The sequence below is a fragment of the Elgaria multicarinata genome, chromosome 8 (assembly GCF_023053635.1).
Source record: "Elgaria multicarinata webbii isolate HBS135686 ecotype San Diego chromosome 8, rElgMul1.1.pri, whole genome shotgun sequence".
Taxonomy (NCBI): Eukaryota; Metazoa; Chordata; class Lepidosauria; order Squamata; family Anguidae; genus Elgaria; species Elgaria multicarinata.
This window is the reverse complement of record NC_086178.1, coordinates 9664783-9682527: the sequence shown is the minus strand read 5'-3', so window position 1 is coordinate 9682527 and position 17745 is coordinate 9664783. Positions and strand designations below refer to the sequence as shown.

Here is a 17745-nt window from a genome sequence, read left to right as displayed (position 1 = left end):
GGCGGGGCGGAGCGGCCCGATCCGGAAAATGGCGGATCTGCAAGTGAAGCGGAGCGGGGGGTCCGTGCACACCCCTAGTTAAGAGGGATGAATACAAGAGAAAAGATGGAAGAGGTTCTAAAAGATAGAAAATTAACTTGGTTAAATTATTGGCAATTGGAACAATGGACTAAAAATTGGGTAAGAGAAAATGGAGAGTGTAGAGAGATGTAGAAGTTTGAGAAATTAATTGATAAAAAAGAAATTGATAAGAGAGATAATACAGTGACAAAAGGTTTAATGAGTCAAATATATAGTATATTACTTGAGAAAGGCTTGATGGATAGTGTAGGAAAATCGGTTTGGGAGACAGATCTGAAGATACAGATAGGACAGCAGAGTTGGGAAGGACTATGGAGACAAAGAGTGTTGAGAAATATGTCAGTGAGAATAAAGGAGAATTATTATAAAATTATATGGAGGTGGTACCTAACCCCGGTTAGATTAAATAAGATTAATAATCAGCATTCAGCAAATTGTTGGAGAGGTTGTGGTGAAAAAGGAACATATTTACATATGTGGTGGGAATGTAAATATGTGCAAAAGTTGTGGAAGATGGTGTTCTCAGAGTTTGAAGAAATTGTTGGAATGGAAATAGGAGAAACACCAAGAGTTGCATTACTCTCACTGCAAGAAGATTTTAAATGTAGTAAAGAAATTAAGGAATTGATAACGAATTTGCTGACAGCAGCAAGGTTAATTCTAGCTAGGAACTGGAAGATTCAAGGTGATTATTGTATTGAAGAATGGTATAAAAGAAGTATGGGATATTGCTATTAATGATAAACTGACATGTAATATTAAAGTGAGAAGAGATATAGCAAAAATGAATGATTTTGAGGGAATTTGGAAAAAGTTCCTAATATTTGTGTTTTCTAAGGGAAGTGGGAAACCGCCAGCAGAAGAAACTATGAGATTTTATTATTATTATTATTATTATTATTATTATTATTATTATTATTATTATTAATAATAATAATAATAATTTATTTATTTATATAGCACCATCAATGTACATGGTGCTGTACAGAGTAAAACAGTAAATAGCAAGAGCCTGCCGCATAGGCTTACATTCTAAGAAAAAAAATCATAATAAAACAATAAGGAGGGGAAGAGAATGCAAACAGGCACAGGGTAGGGTAAACAGGCACTGGGTAGGGTAAAACTAACAGTATAAAGTCAGAACAAAATCAAGTTTTAAAAGCTTTAGGAAAAAGAAAAGTTTTTAGCTGAGCTTTAAAAGCTGCGGTTGAACTTGTAGTTCTCAAATGTTCTGGAAGAGCGTTCCAGGCATAAGGGGCAGCAGAAGAAAATGGACGAAGCCGAGCAAGAGAAGTAGAGACCCTTGGGCAGGCGAGAAACATGGATCCCGAGGTGGGGGGGTGTACTTTTATGTTAAGTATGATTATGTTAAATAGATTAAGCGAGAATATATGATATAAATGTTACTCAGAGTATATTATTATGTTGTTTTTCTTTTAATTGTATTGATGTATGTTTAAGTATTGGAAAATAAAAAATTTACAAAAAAAAAAAAGGACGAGAGAACTAGACAAAATTGCCATAAACTGCCATGGAGATTCAGACTGCTGAGTGAAAGCTGAGTTGCAAGTGGAAGCGGAAGCATGGAATAAAGACATGGACACAAGAGCTTGGGATAACTAGGTCCTCTTTATTTATAATCAATAGATTCATTCCTCCATGGATCTGCACATGAAAGTGAGGGAATTAAGTCCTTATCTCAGGCCACTTGCCTGGTTTTAGACGAGCCACTCTCCAAAACCAAGGAGTCGGAAAATCCGTCTCCTTGCTTATGTGACACTTTGTAAGTGTGGGGAGACTGCCCTATGACACCCCCCACCCACTGCCATCATGACAGTGAGTAGGTGAAGACAGGAGCATCTCCAAAGGCATACCATATTCTGACACGTGAGCCACATAGCCCCAGAGGAGCAGGTCCTCTGAATATGCCAATTGCCAGAAGGTGCCAGAGTGCTCACCGTCCCTATCTAAAATGGTCAATTCCTGCCACAAATTAACCTAATTATTCACCCTTCCACATAAGACCTTCAATATGAAGTAGGCAAAAACCATGTAATAGAAAAAAATCCAACTCAGCCCCCCCTCCAAAGGGAGCGACTGGCTAATCCCATACTAGAAGAATGGTGGGAGGGTGGGAGCCGAAATCGAAAGAGGCTGAGCCTTGGGCAGAGTGGGCCTTTTATAGCTGCAGCCCCACCCTACCTCACGTGGCTCACGTTTTGAGCCCTGAGAAGTGCCCTATCCTGCTCCTCCCACACCCAGTGGCTGTTTTCCCACCCAAACCGTTGGGCTGAGCGGGGACCAGATTTTTAGTTATGGTAATAATTTTCTACTGTTTGAAATATTTATATTACTGTATATAAGTATAATTATTTTCCTTTGATATATTTGTGATCGCCTTCATACAATAAACTTTGAACTGTCACTAGATTCTTGGATGGAGAATTGAAATGGTTCATTGATATTTATAGGGGAGGGGGCTGCTTACCTTAGCAGCTTACTCTTTTGCAGCAAAGGGTTAGTGAGCATATTTGACCTGTAGTGATGTAGCCACCATGGTTAGGAATGGATCACATGACATGTTAAGTCATGGCTCACATGACATGTTAAGCCATAATGCTTTGGTCAGAATCCTTTACCACTATTGCTTACCGTATCATCTGAACAGGGTCACTATCTTTTTTCTCTCTCAGTTTGCCAGAGAACGTAACTCTAATGCAGACAACACCAACCATTGATGCTGCTAAAAGGGTGACCTGCTCCCCCACATTGGAACTGGTTTCCTCCCTCCTATCCCAGCTCCCCTCTGCAGAATAGGATGCCACAGGCAAAACAGGAAGGAGTGGTTCAATGTACCCATAATGAAGGCTGAATCAGTTTAGATCACCCCTCCAATATTACATAAGCTCCCCATTTGAAAAGGAGGACAGGGCTCTTGTCTGTTTAACTGTTGCATTGAAAAGGGAATGTCAGCAGGTGTTATTTGTATATATGGAGAACCTGGTGAAATTCTTCTTCCTCACAACAGTTAAAGCTACAGGAGCCCTGCTCTCTTTTGTATCTGGTCATTCTAGTATAGCTCCTGCAGCCTTAACTTTTTTTGATGAAGAGTGAATTCTATGAAGCAGATTAGAAACTAAGGGTTGCACTAATTCTGTAAAATCTAGGGCTGTGCATGGATCCCCCGATCCACTTCTCTTCCAGATTTGCAAAATCCAGATAAGGCCCGCTTCTCTTGGCATCGATTCACCTGTGGTTCGCTTCCCTTCGCTGTGGAGCTCCGGATCCTAATCGGAGCTTCGTTTCCCCCCCTAGACTTGCATTGAAATCCAAATGCCTGTAACTTTTTTTCTGTTAACATTAGAAACCTAAAAATCAGCACTATGACAGCTTATCCATATATACACTAGGGGTGTGCACGGACCCCTCGCTCCGCTTCTCTTCCAGATCCGCAATTTGTGGAGCGGGCCGCTCCACTCCACCCCCGCTCCGCCTATGTCCGCTCCGCTCTGCTGCGGAGCTCCGGATCCGGATCGGAGTTCCGTTTTTTTCCCCATAGAGTTGCATTGAAAGCTAAAAAAGTATACAACTTTCTTTCTGTCAAAGTTAGAAACCTCAAGTTTGGCACCATGACACCTCATGGACGTATACACACGCACGCCAAGTTTCAAACGAATCCCATCATCCCTTGATTTTTGGGGAATTTTTGAAAATCGGGCACCCCATTCACACCCCTTTCGATAGCTCCGTCAATGTGCACGTTACAAACCTCAAACTCACCACCATGACAGCTTATCCATGTGTCCACATGGATGCCCAGACTCAAGGCAATCCCATCATCCCCTGATTTTTGGTGGGGCTCTAACCTCTAACACACCACCCATAACCCTAATTCATACCCCTTTCGATAGCTCCATCAATTTGCATGTTAGAAACCTCAAACTTGGCACCAGGATAGCTTATCGATGTGTCCACATGGATGCCAAGTTTCAAGGCAATCCCATCATCCCCTGATTTTTGGGGAATTTATGAAAATCAGGCACCCCATTCACACCCCTTTCGATAGCTCCGTCAATTTGTACGTTAGAAACCTCAAACTCACCACCATGATAGCTAATCCATGTGTCCACATGGATGCCCAGACTGAAGGCAATCCCATCATCCCCTGATTTGTGGCGGGGCTTAACTCACCCCAAATTGTCCCATTCTACAACTACGTCAATTTGCATGTTATAAACCTCAAACTCGGCACCATGATAGCTTATTCATGTGTCCACAGGGACGCCCAGACTCAAGGCAATCCCATCATCCCCTGATTTTTGGCGGTGCTTAAACCTTTTAACTCACCCCAAATTAAGTCCCATTCTACAACTACGTCAATTTGCACGTCAAAACCTATCCTTTGGTCCTATGACAGCTTACCCATGTGTCCCCATGGACGCCAAGTTTCAAGCCAATCCCATCATCCCCTGATGTTGGGGAAGTTTTGAAAATCCGACACTCCAGTATCTCAGGGATTTTAAAGTTGCAATGCAGACAGCTCAGTGGGGCCAGTTGAAAGGAAATCCCAACATGCCATGAGATAACCCTAAATCTTCTTCCACACTTGAAAAATGGATTATTGAACTTGATAAAGTCTAAGTGAGCGCAGGAAGGACTTCCCCCCTGAGTCAAAGCAAGACACCATCCCTGCGAGGTGGGAAGGGGAGAAGGGAGGGGAGAAGGGAGGGAAGGCCGGCAGACAGGCAGGCAGGCAGCATGCATTGTAGTGCCACAAGGATGGCTTGAGCACTAACGCATAGCAAACCAACCCGTAAGCGGGCGCAAGGAGGAAGTGAGGCAAAGATGGCTGGTTGTTTCTTTCTAAGCCAGCAGTTACGCATTGAGGGGCACAGAAGAGGATGACTGGAAGCAAGCATGCCGGAGGGTGCTGGGCACAAACGGCAAAGCCCATCTCCCAGGCACCAGGCGGGCAGAGAGGCAGGCAGAGCAGGTGAGGAGTCAGTCCTGGCAGATGCCCCACCACAGCAGCACCCCGGGAGAGGCGGACAGGCAGGCAGGCAGGCAGGCAGGCAGGCTGCGGGCATTTCTGGGGGCACAAGGAAGTGAGGCAAGGATGGCTGGTTTCTAAGCCAGCACTGCAGTTAGTCACGCATTGCAAACGCAAACCATCCCAGCGAGTCGGTCACCGAGGAGGACAGGCTAGCAGAGGGGCAGGCAGAGAGACATGTCATAGATCTAGTATTGGGGAGGAGTCAGTCCCGGCAGATGGAGAGCTTAGAGTGGCAGTGCCAGCAGCAGCCTTCGGCTTTCCCCTGGAACCAGTCGCCTTGCCCGCCTCTTTCCCCATCAAGATCGCCTGGTGCTGCCTCTGAAGATGCATCTTCATGCTGTTGGTTCCATAATGCCCTGTAGATGAACCCCTGCTTAGGGTGAGTTTGCAGTGGCGACAGACAGCAAAGCGGGGATCCCCTCCCACCTCAAAGTGGTCCCACAGTATACTTGTCTTTCGCTTCCATGGTGACACCAATTGCCCGCCTGAGCTCTCTGGTGTTTCCACAGAAACAGGGATTGCAGCGGAAGAGGTGTGGGATGAGACTGGGGAGAGAGCCTCGGTCTGCTGCTGCTCCTCCTCAGCCCCCACATCCTGGAGAACTACTGCCTCCTCCTCCCCCTCCACTGTGCTGAGGACCTCGTCTAGGAGGTCTGGAGACAGGTCCATCAGCGGGCTCGTGGGCTCAAACAATAATGAAGGAGTTGGGGATACTCCTCCTCCTCCTCTAATGGCACTGCTGCCACCTGCCTCTTGCAAAGGGGCACTTTTCCCATTCCCACCCTCAAAAAGAGAACGCCGGGCAGAAGTTGCAGAAGAAAGTGGCTCTGCCTGCTGCTTCTCCTGCTTCTGTTGCGGAGCAGCCAGCCAAGGAGTTGCCCGTTTGATTTTCACAGCAGGAGAGGCAGCCTGCTTACTGGTGCCAGCCTGACCCTTGCCTTGACCACTGCTTTCAGCACACCCCGCCACAGACATGCGCCTGCTCCCTCTTCTCATGATGATATTATACTAATACTACTAATGATATCTATAAGAATATACTAATACTACTAATAATATGTATAAGAATAAAATATTAATACTAATAATAATATGTATAAGAATAATATGTATAAGAATATAATAATATGTATAAGAATATACTATATATAGGGAAATGGGACAAGAAGTGTGTGTATGCTTTGCCCAAACAGGATTTGAAATGCTCAATCTGTGGCTGTTGCACTTCACAAACAGTGCACACAGCACACTCACACAATAACACAGTCACACACAGAGTCCAAGTAACAGAGAGAAGAAATAGAGAATATATATATATATATATTTTGGTATTTTTTTGTATTTTTTTGTATATAGAAGGAAGAAGGAAGATGAAACACAGTCAGGCTTTAAGAGAGGGGAGGGGGGGACAACCAACCAAACAAACAAACACACACTCCAAAATTTAAAAATAATGTTTATATTAAATCAAAGTAAGGGAAAAACACAGAGCAAACTAAGCTAAAAGTCAGAAAGAAGCAAACAAACACACACACACACACGCCAAGCTAAATCCTAATCTATCTCCAAAGTCCAAACACAGCAGCAGCACCTATAACTAACTCCTCTCTCCACGAACGCCAACCCACAAAGAGACACAAAGCAGAAAGGTCTCAGGGTGGCTCTGCCTTAGTCCCCCCTCCAACGCTGGGATTGGAGGATGCTTCATTAGGTGATCAATTCTCATCAGGATTGGGAGTTGAATGTGCCTGTCATCGCTTAAAAAAACAACAACACCCCAAACCGCCGGTTTACCCGCGCTGTCACTGTTTGTTGACACGATTTTTTAAAAAAATATAGCACGTGAACCGCAGCACGCAGAGAGCTCAGAGTAGGCTCAAAATGACCCCCATCCAAGACTGTCTAAGCACAAGAATTTTCAGAAAGATAGCATCAAAAACAACACAGTTATCCCCCTTTCTTTTCCGCAATGCAATCCTATGGGCGAAATGTTTCAAGATGGCGATAGAAGTGGACCGCGGAAACCGGAGCGCTCCGAAAATGTCCGCTTCTCTTCGCCTTGCTTCTAGGGGTCTGCGGTCCGCTTCTATTCTGCCTCTGGGCAAGGCAGAGCAGGCCAATTCGCTCCTGCTTCTACGCTTCTAATCGGAGCGGAGCACATGCCTAATATACACATTCATGCCAAGACTCAAGCAAATCCAAGTATCCCCTAATTTTGGGGGGATTTTTTTTTAAAATCAGACACCCCACTTTGAGAAGTGGGATTTACTCCAACAGTTTTACAGATGCAAATTTGCAAATAGGCACCCTTACAGATGCCATCTAGATCCACATTCATAGAATCTTCAAGCCAATCACATCATCTCTTGAATTTTGGTGATTTTTTTAACCTTTTAACTCACCCCAATTCAAATCCCATGCTAGAACTCTGTCAGTTTTCACGTTAGAAACCTCAAATTAGGCACCATGACAGCTTATCCATGTATACACATTCATGCCAAGCCTCAAGCAAATCCAAGCATTCCCTGCTTTTTGGGGGTTGTTGAAAATCCGACACCCCAGTATCTCAGGGATTTATAAAGCTGCAGACAGCTAAATGGGCTTTCCTTATTGATGGCCATTTCAAAGGAAATCCCAACATGCCATGAATTGGGGAGTAGATAAACCTTATGAATCTTCTTCCACACTCAAAAATTTACTTGGAACTTCAAGAAGTCTAAACAGGGTGAGCACAGGAAGGACTAATGTCCTGAGTCAAAGCAAAACACACACAAACCATCCCTGTGAGGCAGGCACAGAAGAGGAGAGGCAGCAGCAGGTGGTGGCTATGCCCTAGCCTGCAGCAGTGGGAGCAAGCATGCAGGCAGATTGTGGGGTTGACCCAGACAGCCCATCTACATCACCCAGGCACCAGGAGGGCAGAGAGGCAGGCAGAGAGGTGCTACACACACACACACATACACACACACACACACACACACACAGAGAGAGAGAGAGAGAGAGAGAGAGAGAGAGAGAGAGAGAGAGACATAGATCTATGGGGAAGTAAGTCCCAGGCAGCAATCCCCAAACCCCACAACAACAGCACCCAGGAAGAGGCGGGAGGGTGGGCATACATCAGACATTTCTGGGGGCACAAGGAAGTGAGCAAAGGATTGTTTCCACTTTCTAGGCCATCAAAGCCAGTATGCAAACCAGCCCTGTGGGGTGGGAAAAGCACAGAGAGATGCCTTTTGCATCCTATAACTAATAGGGAGCTAGGAGGATAAGAGTAAAGCTTTGTCTTCCTTGCTTCAGAGTTGATTGACTGTAGGGGTGTGCACGGACCCCGCGCTCCGCTTCTCTTCCAGATCTGCGATTTGTGGATCGGGCCACTTCGCTCTGCCCCCGCTCCGCCTATGTCCGCTCCGCTCCGCTGCAGAGCTCCGGATCCGGATCGGAGCTCCTTTTCCCCCACATAGGCTTGCATTGAAAGTTAAAAAAGTATACAACTTTTTTTCTGTTAAAGTTAGAAACCTCAAGTTTGGCACCATGACACCCCATGGACGTATACACATGGATGCCAAGACTCAAGGCAATCCCACCATCCCCTGATTTTGGGGGAATTTATGAAAATCGGGCACCCCATTCACACCCCTTTCGATAGCTCCGCCAATTTGCACGTTAGAAACCTCAAACTCGCCAACATGATAGCTTATCCAGGGATACACATGTACGCCAAGGTACAAGCAATCCCATCATCCCCTGATTTTTGGCGGGGCTTAAACCTTTTAACTCACCCCAAATCAAGTCCCATTCTACAACTATGTCAATTTGCATGTCAGAAACCTGATGTTCAGTCCCTTGACAGCTTATACATGTGTCCACATGGACGCCAAGATTCAAGCCAATCCCATCATCCCTGGATGTTAGGGGAAGTTTTGAAAATCGGAAATCCCATTTGCAGACATGGACTGTTCTCTGACATTTTGACAGATTAAAAAAAGGGAAGTGGGCACACTCACAGATGCCATCTCGATCCACATTCAGGAACAAGTTCCAAGCCAATCCCATCATCCCCTGATTTTTGGCAGGGCTTAAATCTTTTAACTCACCCCAAATCAAGTCCCATTCTACAACTACGTCAATTTGCATGTCAGAAACCCAACGTTCAGTCCCATGACAGCTTATCCATGTGTCCACATGGATGCCAAGTTTCAAGCCAATCCCATCATCCCCTGATTTTTGGTGGGGCTTAAACCCGCAGACAGCTCAATGGAGCCATTTCAAAGGAAATCCCAAGATGTCATGAATTGGGGAGTAGAGATAAACCTATGAATCTTCTTCCACACTTGAAAAATTGATTTGGAACTTCCAAAAGTCTAACTTGAGCACAAGAAGGACTTCTCCCTTGAGTCAAAGCCAGACACACACAACATCCCTGCGAGGCGGGCAGGGGAGGAGGGAGGGAAGGCAGGCAGGCAGCAGACATTTCTGGGGGCATAAGGAAGTGAGCCAAGGATAAGCCAGTAATGCATATAAAATGGAATAAATAAATAAATAAATAAACAAAGGAGGGGTGGAATTAAAAGCAGCAGTGTTGCTGAATAAACAACAAGAAGAACTTTTTTTAAAAGGCTATATCTGTCTTTTACCAGTAAGAGGGGAGTGGACGTGCCCAGGGGGAGGGGAAAGCAAAGCATCATTGCCAATTGACTGTCCCTGTATAGGGAACAGTCTTTAAGAAGCAAACTCTCACTTCAACTCATGACAGGCATTAGCTTCACTCTCTGTCCACGGGTTAGCCTTTGGAGTGCTCTGATGGCCCTCCAAAGATAGGAGAGTGTGCACTGGGCATGTCCACATGCCCTAGGGGACCTCATCCCCTTGCACCACATCTATTCAGTTGTTCCCCAAAGTTAGGGTAGGTAGCAGTGCTGTGTTTCCTATCTGTTAGTATATGATTTCAAGTTGTATTTGTGCATTTGGTGGAGCTACTGTTTTAAAAAAACACTGGGAAAAATCCATTCAGAGTAGAAAGAGAAGTTTCCCAGAATCCAAAGTTACCCGTTTTGCCTATCCCCTCCTACAACTTTGGGATCATGTGATCATGACCGGGAGTTGACTCTGCCCCTCAGCAATTGAAAAGGTACCTTTTTCCCACTGTTTTACCCCATTTTTTTTTTAAAAAAAAATCTAGCAAGCGAACCACAGCACGCAGAGAGCTGAGAGTAGGCTCAAAATGACCCCCAGCCATGACTCTCTAAGCCCAAGACGTTTCAGAAAGATATCTTAAAAAGCAACACAGTTGTCCCCTATTCTTTTCCGCAATGCAATCCTATGGGCGAAATTTTTCCAAATGGCGATCGGATCAGTCCGCGGAAAGAGAAGCGCTTCTCCTATGGGTGCTTCTCTTTGCTGTGCTTCTACGGGTCCCCGGTCCGCTTCTACTCCGCCTCTGGGCAAGGCGGAGTAGGCCAATTCACTTCTGATTCTCCGCTTCTAATCGGAGTGGAGCACATGCCTAATTGACTGCACTGTGATCCCAAAGCCATTAGTAAACAATAATAAAAAATGATTTATTACATTTTTATACCACCCAGGAGTTGAATCTGCCTGTCATCACTTAAAAAAACCTTTACCCCCCCTCCTGCTTTAAGCGATTCTAAACAAATTATTAGTAAGCAAACCGCAGGATGAATGAGGCTGAACATCTCCACAAATGACCCCAAAGCACCACTCTCTAAGCACAGTGAGTTTCACGCATGTGGGTTTCAAAACAAAAAAGTTATTTGTTAATCTTTCCCACAATGCAATCCTATGAGAAAAATATCCAAAATGGTTGGCGGAGCACTTTGCAAAAAGAGGAGTGATTCGCTTGTGGCCACTCCGCTTTGCAATGCTTCGCTAGCCCCCCGACTACCTTCTCCTCCGCCTGTAATGGAGGTGAAGTGCCCGATCCGCTTCTGCTTCTCCAAACCGAAGAGAAGTGGATCACAGCCCTAATAAAATCCATTACGTCAGTGTTTCATGGATTCTTAAGTGCCTTTCATTCCATCATCGGTTTCTTGATGGAATCATTCCCACCCCCACCCCTGTTTCCAGAATTTGCATCAATTTACGTTAGTGCAAATTCACCATTGCAAAAATGCATGACACCCCTCCATCCCATGTGCATTTTGTCAAAGTGTGTATTTTTGACGGGGATCAAAGATGGAGACCTGTATGAGTCAGAAAGAAAGAAAAAGCCTACTCACAATATTAAAGATGCCGGCTACAAATTTAAAGCCAACTTCAAGGGCTTCAATCAGTTTCTGGAATTTTTCATCTTCAAGAGAAAACCGGTGTCCAAAGGTCACAGCACAAATCACGTTGGAGGCTGCATTGGTGATGGGCAAGGAAGGGTCAAGTGGCTGCCCTGAAAATCAAGGCATATTAATATTAATCCAGCATCTCCTATTAATACCCAGAGTGGGATTTCATGGTGGTACATAGGAGGAAATAGGGGTTTTTGGCAAGGTATTTTTGCATTAGAAATCAAGTTGTAAACTGCCCAGAGAGCTTCGGCTGTGGGGCGGTATATAAATGTAATAAAATAAATAAATAAATAAATAAATCACGTGAATGAAATTGCTTTCCAGTATGGAGCACAAAAAGATTTCTGCACATTGGGACACATTTCGGCATCATTTCCTAGCATTACATACCCTTTGCACGTGCAAAAGTCTCCACCAGCTGCTGGGCCTCATCTTCTATTTGGTGCTCCATGCCTTTCTTCCCCAGTCCCAGCTTCCGCAGAGTCACTACACCAAACTTTCTCTGCTGCTTCCAGGTGTGGCCGTTTGAAAGTATAAGACCTGAAGCCATCAAAAACCAATGAGAAATTGTTATTCACACAACGCATGTTAAGATCGTGAGGTTGCCAGCCTAGAAAAGTCAACATCTGCTGGAGATCATGCCCGTGCGTCCAAAGGCGGCCCAATCTTTTAGCACCTAAGAACAGTATTGCTGAGGCAGGATCCATCTAGTACAGTTATTGATACCACTGACAAGACTGGCTGCTTCTGAAGCAGAACAACTTATGTATCCATTCCAAAACTTTGAAACTTGGATCTATGGAACTCCCTGCCACAGTTTTAATTAAGCTCCAAACTAAATCTGACGGTAAGGGAATGGTGCTTATAAAAAGTTCAACTAAGACTAAAACTCTTTTGCTTACAGAAATTCAGCTTCCCAGGCCTTAGCATGGAAAATGGAGGGGTTGTCCCTGCCTGCTACCGGGATCCCCTGTTGGTCATTTGGATGTACAGGGATGTTCCTGGGACGGATCCGGGATATAGGCCTGGTCTAGCCATGGCCCCAGTTTCTAAGGTGTAGGCATGTGATTGATACTTATGACTAGAGAGACATTTTAAAAATTAAGAAAATTATTATACAAATTAAAGGAATAATTTACACAGGGGTATAAGTCACTTTATGAATAATAGGCTGAGATTGTTTAAAATATGCTTACTTTTTATAATATGTAAGAGAATCTTCCCCAGCATAATGAGTGCTCAGGTTTCTCCCCAAAGATCCACCCTAACCAAACCCACACAGCCAGAAATTAAGGCTGTACAACAATCTTCCTGCTTTTCCTGTCTTCTAAGGTGATTCCTTTCCTTGCAATCTCCTCTGGTCAGACCTCTGCATAAAGCTGTCTGGTGTTGGGTTATGCTGCCTACTTGAAGCCCCACCATAATCTCAGACCTTCCTGCTTTCCTGAGACACCATCTCTGGCCTGAAGACTTTCTGCCAGCAAGGTCCTCTCAAACTGGAAGGCTTCTGTCTTTTTCCCAGTTCTGAGCTCTGCTTCCTTGATCTCTCTTCCAACTAGGGATAGATGGAGCCACATCTGTCTGGTTGTGGTGGGCACCAACTGAGCCATCCTTACTGCCTGCCCACATGAGCTGAGGAACAACTCCAGTGCCCAGGAAACACGTCCATCCCCTAACCAAACTGCCAATATGCAATAGTTACTTCTGCAATCCCAAAGTTGCTTATGTATGCAGCATTAAAAGCATAAAGGCATATGCTTTAATTTATTATTATTATTATTATTATTATTATTATTATTTATATAGCACCATCAATGTACATGGTGCTGTACAGAGTAAAACAGTAAATAGCAAGACCCTGCCACATAGGCTTACATTCTAATAAAATCATTATTTATTTATTTATTTATTACATTTCTATACCGCCCAATAGCCGGAGCTCTCTGGGCGGTTCACAAAAATTAAAACCATTCATAATATAAAACAACAGTATAAAACCATAATATAAAATACAATAAAAAGCTCAACCAGATAAAAACAGCAGCAATGCAAAATTACAAATTTAAAACACCATTTTAAAATGTATTTATAGATTGTTAAAATGTTGGGAGAATAAAAAGGTCTTCACCTGGCATCTAAAGCATATAATGTAGGTGCCAAGTGAACCTCCTTAGGGAGCTCATTCTACAGCCGGGGTGCCACAGCAGAGAAGGCCCTCCTCCTGGTAGCCACCTGCCTCACTTCCTTTGGCAGGGGCTCACGGAGAAGGACGCCTGAAGATGACCTTAGGGTCTGGGCAGGTACATATGGGAGGAGGTGTTCCTTCAGATAACCTGGCCCAAAGCTGTTTAGGGCTTTCAATGTTAATACCAGCACTTTGAATCGGTCCCGGACCTGGACTGGCAGTCAATGAAGCTGGAAAAGGACTGGCGTAATGTGGTCTCGTCGGCCAGTCCCTGTTAGTAAGCGTGCTGCCCTGTTTTGTGCCAGTTGAAGTTTCCGGACCATTTTCAAAGATAGCCCCACGTATAACGCATTGCAGTAATCCAAACGAGAAGTTATCAGAGCATGGATAACTGTAGCTAGGCTATCACTGTCCAGATAAGGGCATAATAAAACAATAAAATCACAATAAAACAATAAGGAGGGGAAGAGAATGCACCAAACAGGCACAGGGTAGAGTAAAACTAACAGTAATGCACATAAAAGCATAAAAGGGATCATTTGTGCAAGTTGGCTATTACAGAAGTAACCAAGCAGCCTTATGCGTATATTGGCAGCTCCATTAGGGGACAGGGCAGCTGCCAGGGGAAGGCACTCTCCTCCTTCCACCACCATCCCTGGTGCCGTGGTAGCCAGGCTGGGAGGAGGAGGAGGGCACTTCATTTTCCTCTGCTATTGCAGTGGCAGTGATGCTAGCTAGGAAGGAGGAGGAAGAGAATGATGCTGCAGGTGCCCAAGCCATCCCTCCTGCCAAATGGTCTCTCCAACTGCTGACAGTTGCTATTCCAGGTTTACCTTTCAAACCAGCAAGACATGCCCCTGAGAACCTTCATCACAACTATTTCAGGTCTCCTTTGTTGTCTTCCGAGTGAAGGTAATGCTCTATTTTACCACTTATGTCGCAATCCTCTTAACAGCTGGTAAATACTAGGGCTGTGCTCCACTTTTCCTCAGACCAGAGAAGCAGAAGGCGGAGGTGAAGAGGATCGGGGGAGCAGCGGAGCATCGCAGAGCAGATTGAGGTGAAGGCGGATCCTTCACCTCAATCGGGTTAGGGTTAGCGATGCAGCAATGTCGGCAGAGCCAGATAAGGGGGCAGGGGGTCTTACCTGGTCCGTTGTGGTCTGTCGCCAGCTTCACTAGAGGCTGCAGCTCAACCCGGAAGTGTAGGCCACAAGCGGGCCAGAATGGATGCAGGTAAGGGGGAGGAGGGAGGGGGGTCTTACCTGGCGCTTCCCACCTGCCACTGCGGAGCTCTGCTTCAGAGCCAGAGCTTCGCAGAGGAACAGAGCGGATACTAGGAGGATCAAGATGGGGCAGAGCAGGCCAGATTGGGAGCAGAGCAGAGCAGGGGGTCCATGCACAGCCCTAGTAAATACAGTTTAATTGCTCTTTCCTGATTTCACCTGCTAATGATATCTCCAATTTACTGAAACGCTCATACGGTTTGGCCTAGAAAAAAGGAGCAGTACAAGTTCTAACTGTTCACAGCTTACCCCTTTCTCTTCCTATAGTTTTTAGGAAAGGAGATGACGGTCGCTCAGAGAATTCTTCTGCATGGTTGATCAGCACTTCTTTCACAGCTTGGAATCCACACACAACTATCACAGGCTGATGTCCTTGCCACATAGTGAAAATATTTCCATATTCCTTTGCTATCTGCCATTTGGGTCAAAATAGAGAACTGTTTAAGAAAAAACATAATAAAAGGGAAATATAATAGTTCAGAAACTCTTCTTGAAGAGGGGAATTGAAGTTGGCAATATTTGAGGGTGTGTGGAAGTAGCTCACCTTGCCTTGGGTGCAAAATAGTCTGGCATCGGCCCATGTATTCCTATGGCCACTTTGAAATACAGGCCTGTTGTAAAGTGTGGGTGCTGGAGGGGGGCATATGTAAACATGGAAATAATCTTTGGCAGGTTTTGGCAACCCCTCCTCCACTTATCTGGGTCTTTTAAAACTGGTGCCTATAAAGCATTGTATGAAACTACAGTCACCTTCTCTTTATTGTATTGTTTTCGTTTTGTGTTCGGAGATGATCCCTGGAAACTGCCGTTTTAGGGGGTCATAAGAATTGTTCCCCAAACAACCTTGTTAGTTTGTATTTTTATTCTGTGTGGTTTTCTATGAAATATAAATGTTTATCCATTTTAGGTATTTTGATTTGTAGGTGATCCGTGAGATTTTCCAATGATTTCCTGTGGCCTTTCAGAATGCCCATTCTGCCATGCCCGGCAAAGCCTGGGCATGGGGAGAGATTTGTGGGCATGGCAAGGGAGAGACATGCACATCCTGCATTGGGCAGGATTTTGGGCCACTCGGGTTGGGAGGGGTTTTGACCGGATAAAAGCCAGCCACTTACCCCTCGTAGACCTTCTTCTTGCAGGTGCATTATTATGTGGACAAAAAATTGCCAATGGGTTGCACGGTCTTGTGCGCATTATTTGAGAAATTTAGCTTGTTTCTCGAGTGGGCATTGCAGACCAGAATCGGATTTAAAAATTCAATTCACTATCTCGATGACTTTCTATTTGTTGGCGCAGCTAATACCAACCTGTGCGCATACACTATGAATGAGTTCCTAATCCTCATGGAACATTTGGATGTCACTTTAGCTCATGAAAAAAACGGAGGCCCCCAAAGCAACCATAACATTTTTAGGGATTGAATTGGATTCCACTAAGCAATGTTGCAGATTACCTCAGGATAAACTAGATGCCCTCCACCAACAATTGAGCCAAATAGCACAGGCTAAGAAGGTTACCCTCCGACAATTACAAGAAGTAGTTGGTCACCTTAACTTTGCATGCAGAATCATAGCCCCAGGCAGAGCCTTCACATGCAGCTTATGCGATGCCATGATGGGCCTAAAACTCCCCTTCCACCGAGTCAGGGTGACCGAGGCTATGTGAGATGATTTGAACATCTGTGTCATGAGGAAGTGGCTTTGCAACCAGCCACTTTTTAACTTATCTACATGGGCTGTGTGCCCAGACTGGGAAGACTGCCAGGTACCAGCAAACACACCAAATGAAGAGATAACACTTAATTTGTATTTCTCACACAGTTCAAAACATAAAGAAACAGAACAGCCTTTCTGTGCTTACACCAAAGTCAAAGCCAGTCCATAAATCCATCCAGTTGTCATAAAGGGTCTGGGAGAGAGGGTCACGAAAGTCCACAAAGCCAGTCCGAGTTCCAAAGGGCAGGAGAGAGTCACAGAGTCCAAGAAGTCCGTAGTCCAACCGGTATATCAGAAACACGACAAGGCCAAGGTTTCAAGGTCCAGAGCTTTCTCAGGCAAATCAGATTAAGTCTGACAAGATCCTGGCCTGTGCACTGTTACTTAAATACCCAAGCCCAGAATCACAGCTGTTCCCTGTTTATCTGGCGTTTAGTAGCAATATGCTTGGATCTGCGTAACGCCTCCTTCTCCACCCTTTGTTGTTTGAACAATGGCACTGGTAAGATGTTTGTTTGCTCTTCCTCTAAGGCTGAGCTGGAGGGAGCCTCTGCTGGCTGCTGCCCAGCCATGCTGGTACTGGGTCCAGCCTGTGGCTCTTCGTCCCCAGACTCCTCCTCATCAGATACCTCACAGTTCCTAACAATCTGGCAGGCGTTTTTAGCTGAGTTTAATGGCATTTCATTCTGGAGACAGGACTTACTCATAGAAGCCAAGATGCAGATTCATTCTGATGCATCCGGTTCACTAGGTTTAGGTATAATTTGGGGGGACAGATGGTGCGCCGAGCAATGGCCAATGGAATGCCAAATATCAAATATCTGCACAGATTTGACATTTCTTGAGTTCTTCCCAATTTACGTAGCTGCCCACATTTGGTCAGCTGAAGTGTCGAATTCCATTGTCCATTTCTGGTGTGACAATCAAGCAACAGTTCAGATCATTAATACATTAACCTCCCGGAACCATCGGGTAATGAACCTTGTCCATGCTTTCACTCTGCATTGCCTGCACTATTATATTCTATTTCGTGCTCGACACATCCCTGGCCTAGATAACTCCATAGCCGATGCTTTATCGTGTCAGCAGGTACTAAGATTCCGGGAATTGGCACCATGGGCACGTCAACG

At 45.0% G+C, this 17745-nt stretch overlaps 1 protein-coding gene and 1 pseudogene across 1 annotated transcript in view; both read right to left on the bottom strand.

Moving 5' to 3' along the window:
- LOC134402394 (cytochrome P450 2J5-like) overlaps positions 1–17745 on the bottom strand; it is a 183838-nt pseudogene that overhangs the window by 18837 nt on the left and 147256 nt on the right.
- LOC134402404 (cytochrome P450 2J2-like) overlaps positions 1–17745 on the bottom strand; it is a 48793-nt gene that overhangs the window by 18753 nt on the left and 12295 nt on the right. Inside the window, exons 2-4 of the mRNA XM_063131833.1 lie at positions 15150–15312; positions 11821–11970; positions 11371–11531 (exon numbers count right to left, since the gene is read on the bottom strand). Coding sequence (XP_062987903.1) covers positions 11371–11531; positions 11821–11970; positions 15150–15312 — 474 coding nt within the window. The remainder of the gene's footprint in view (positions 1–11370; positions 11532–11820; positions 11971–15149; positions 15313–17745) is intronic.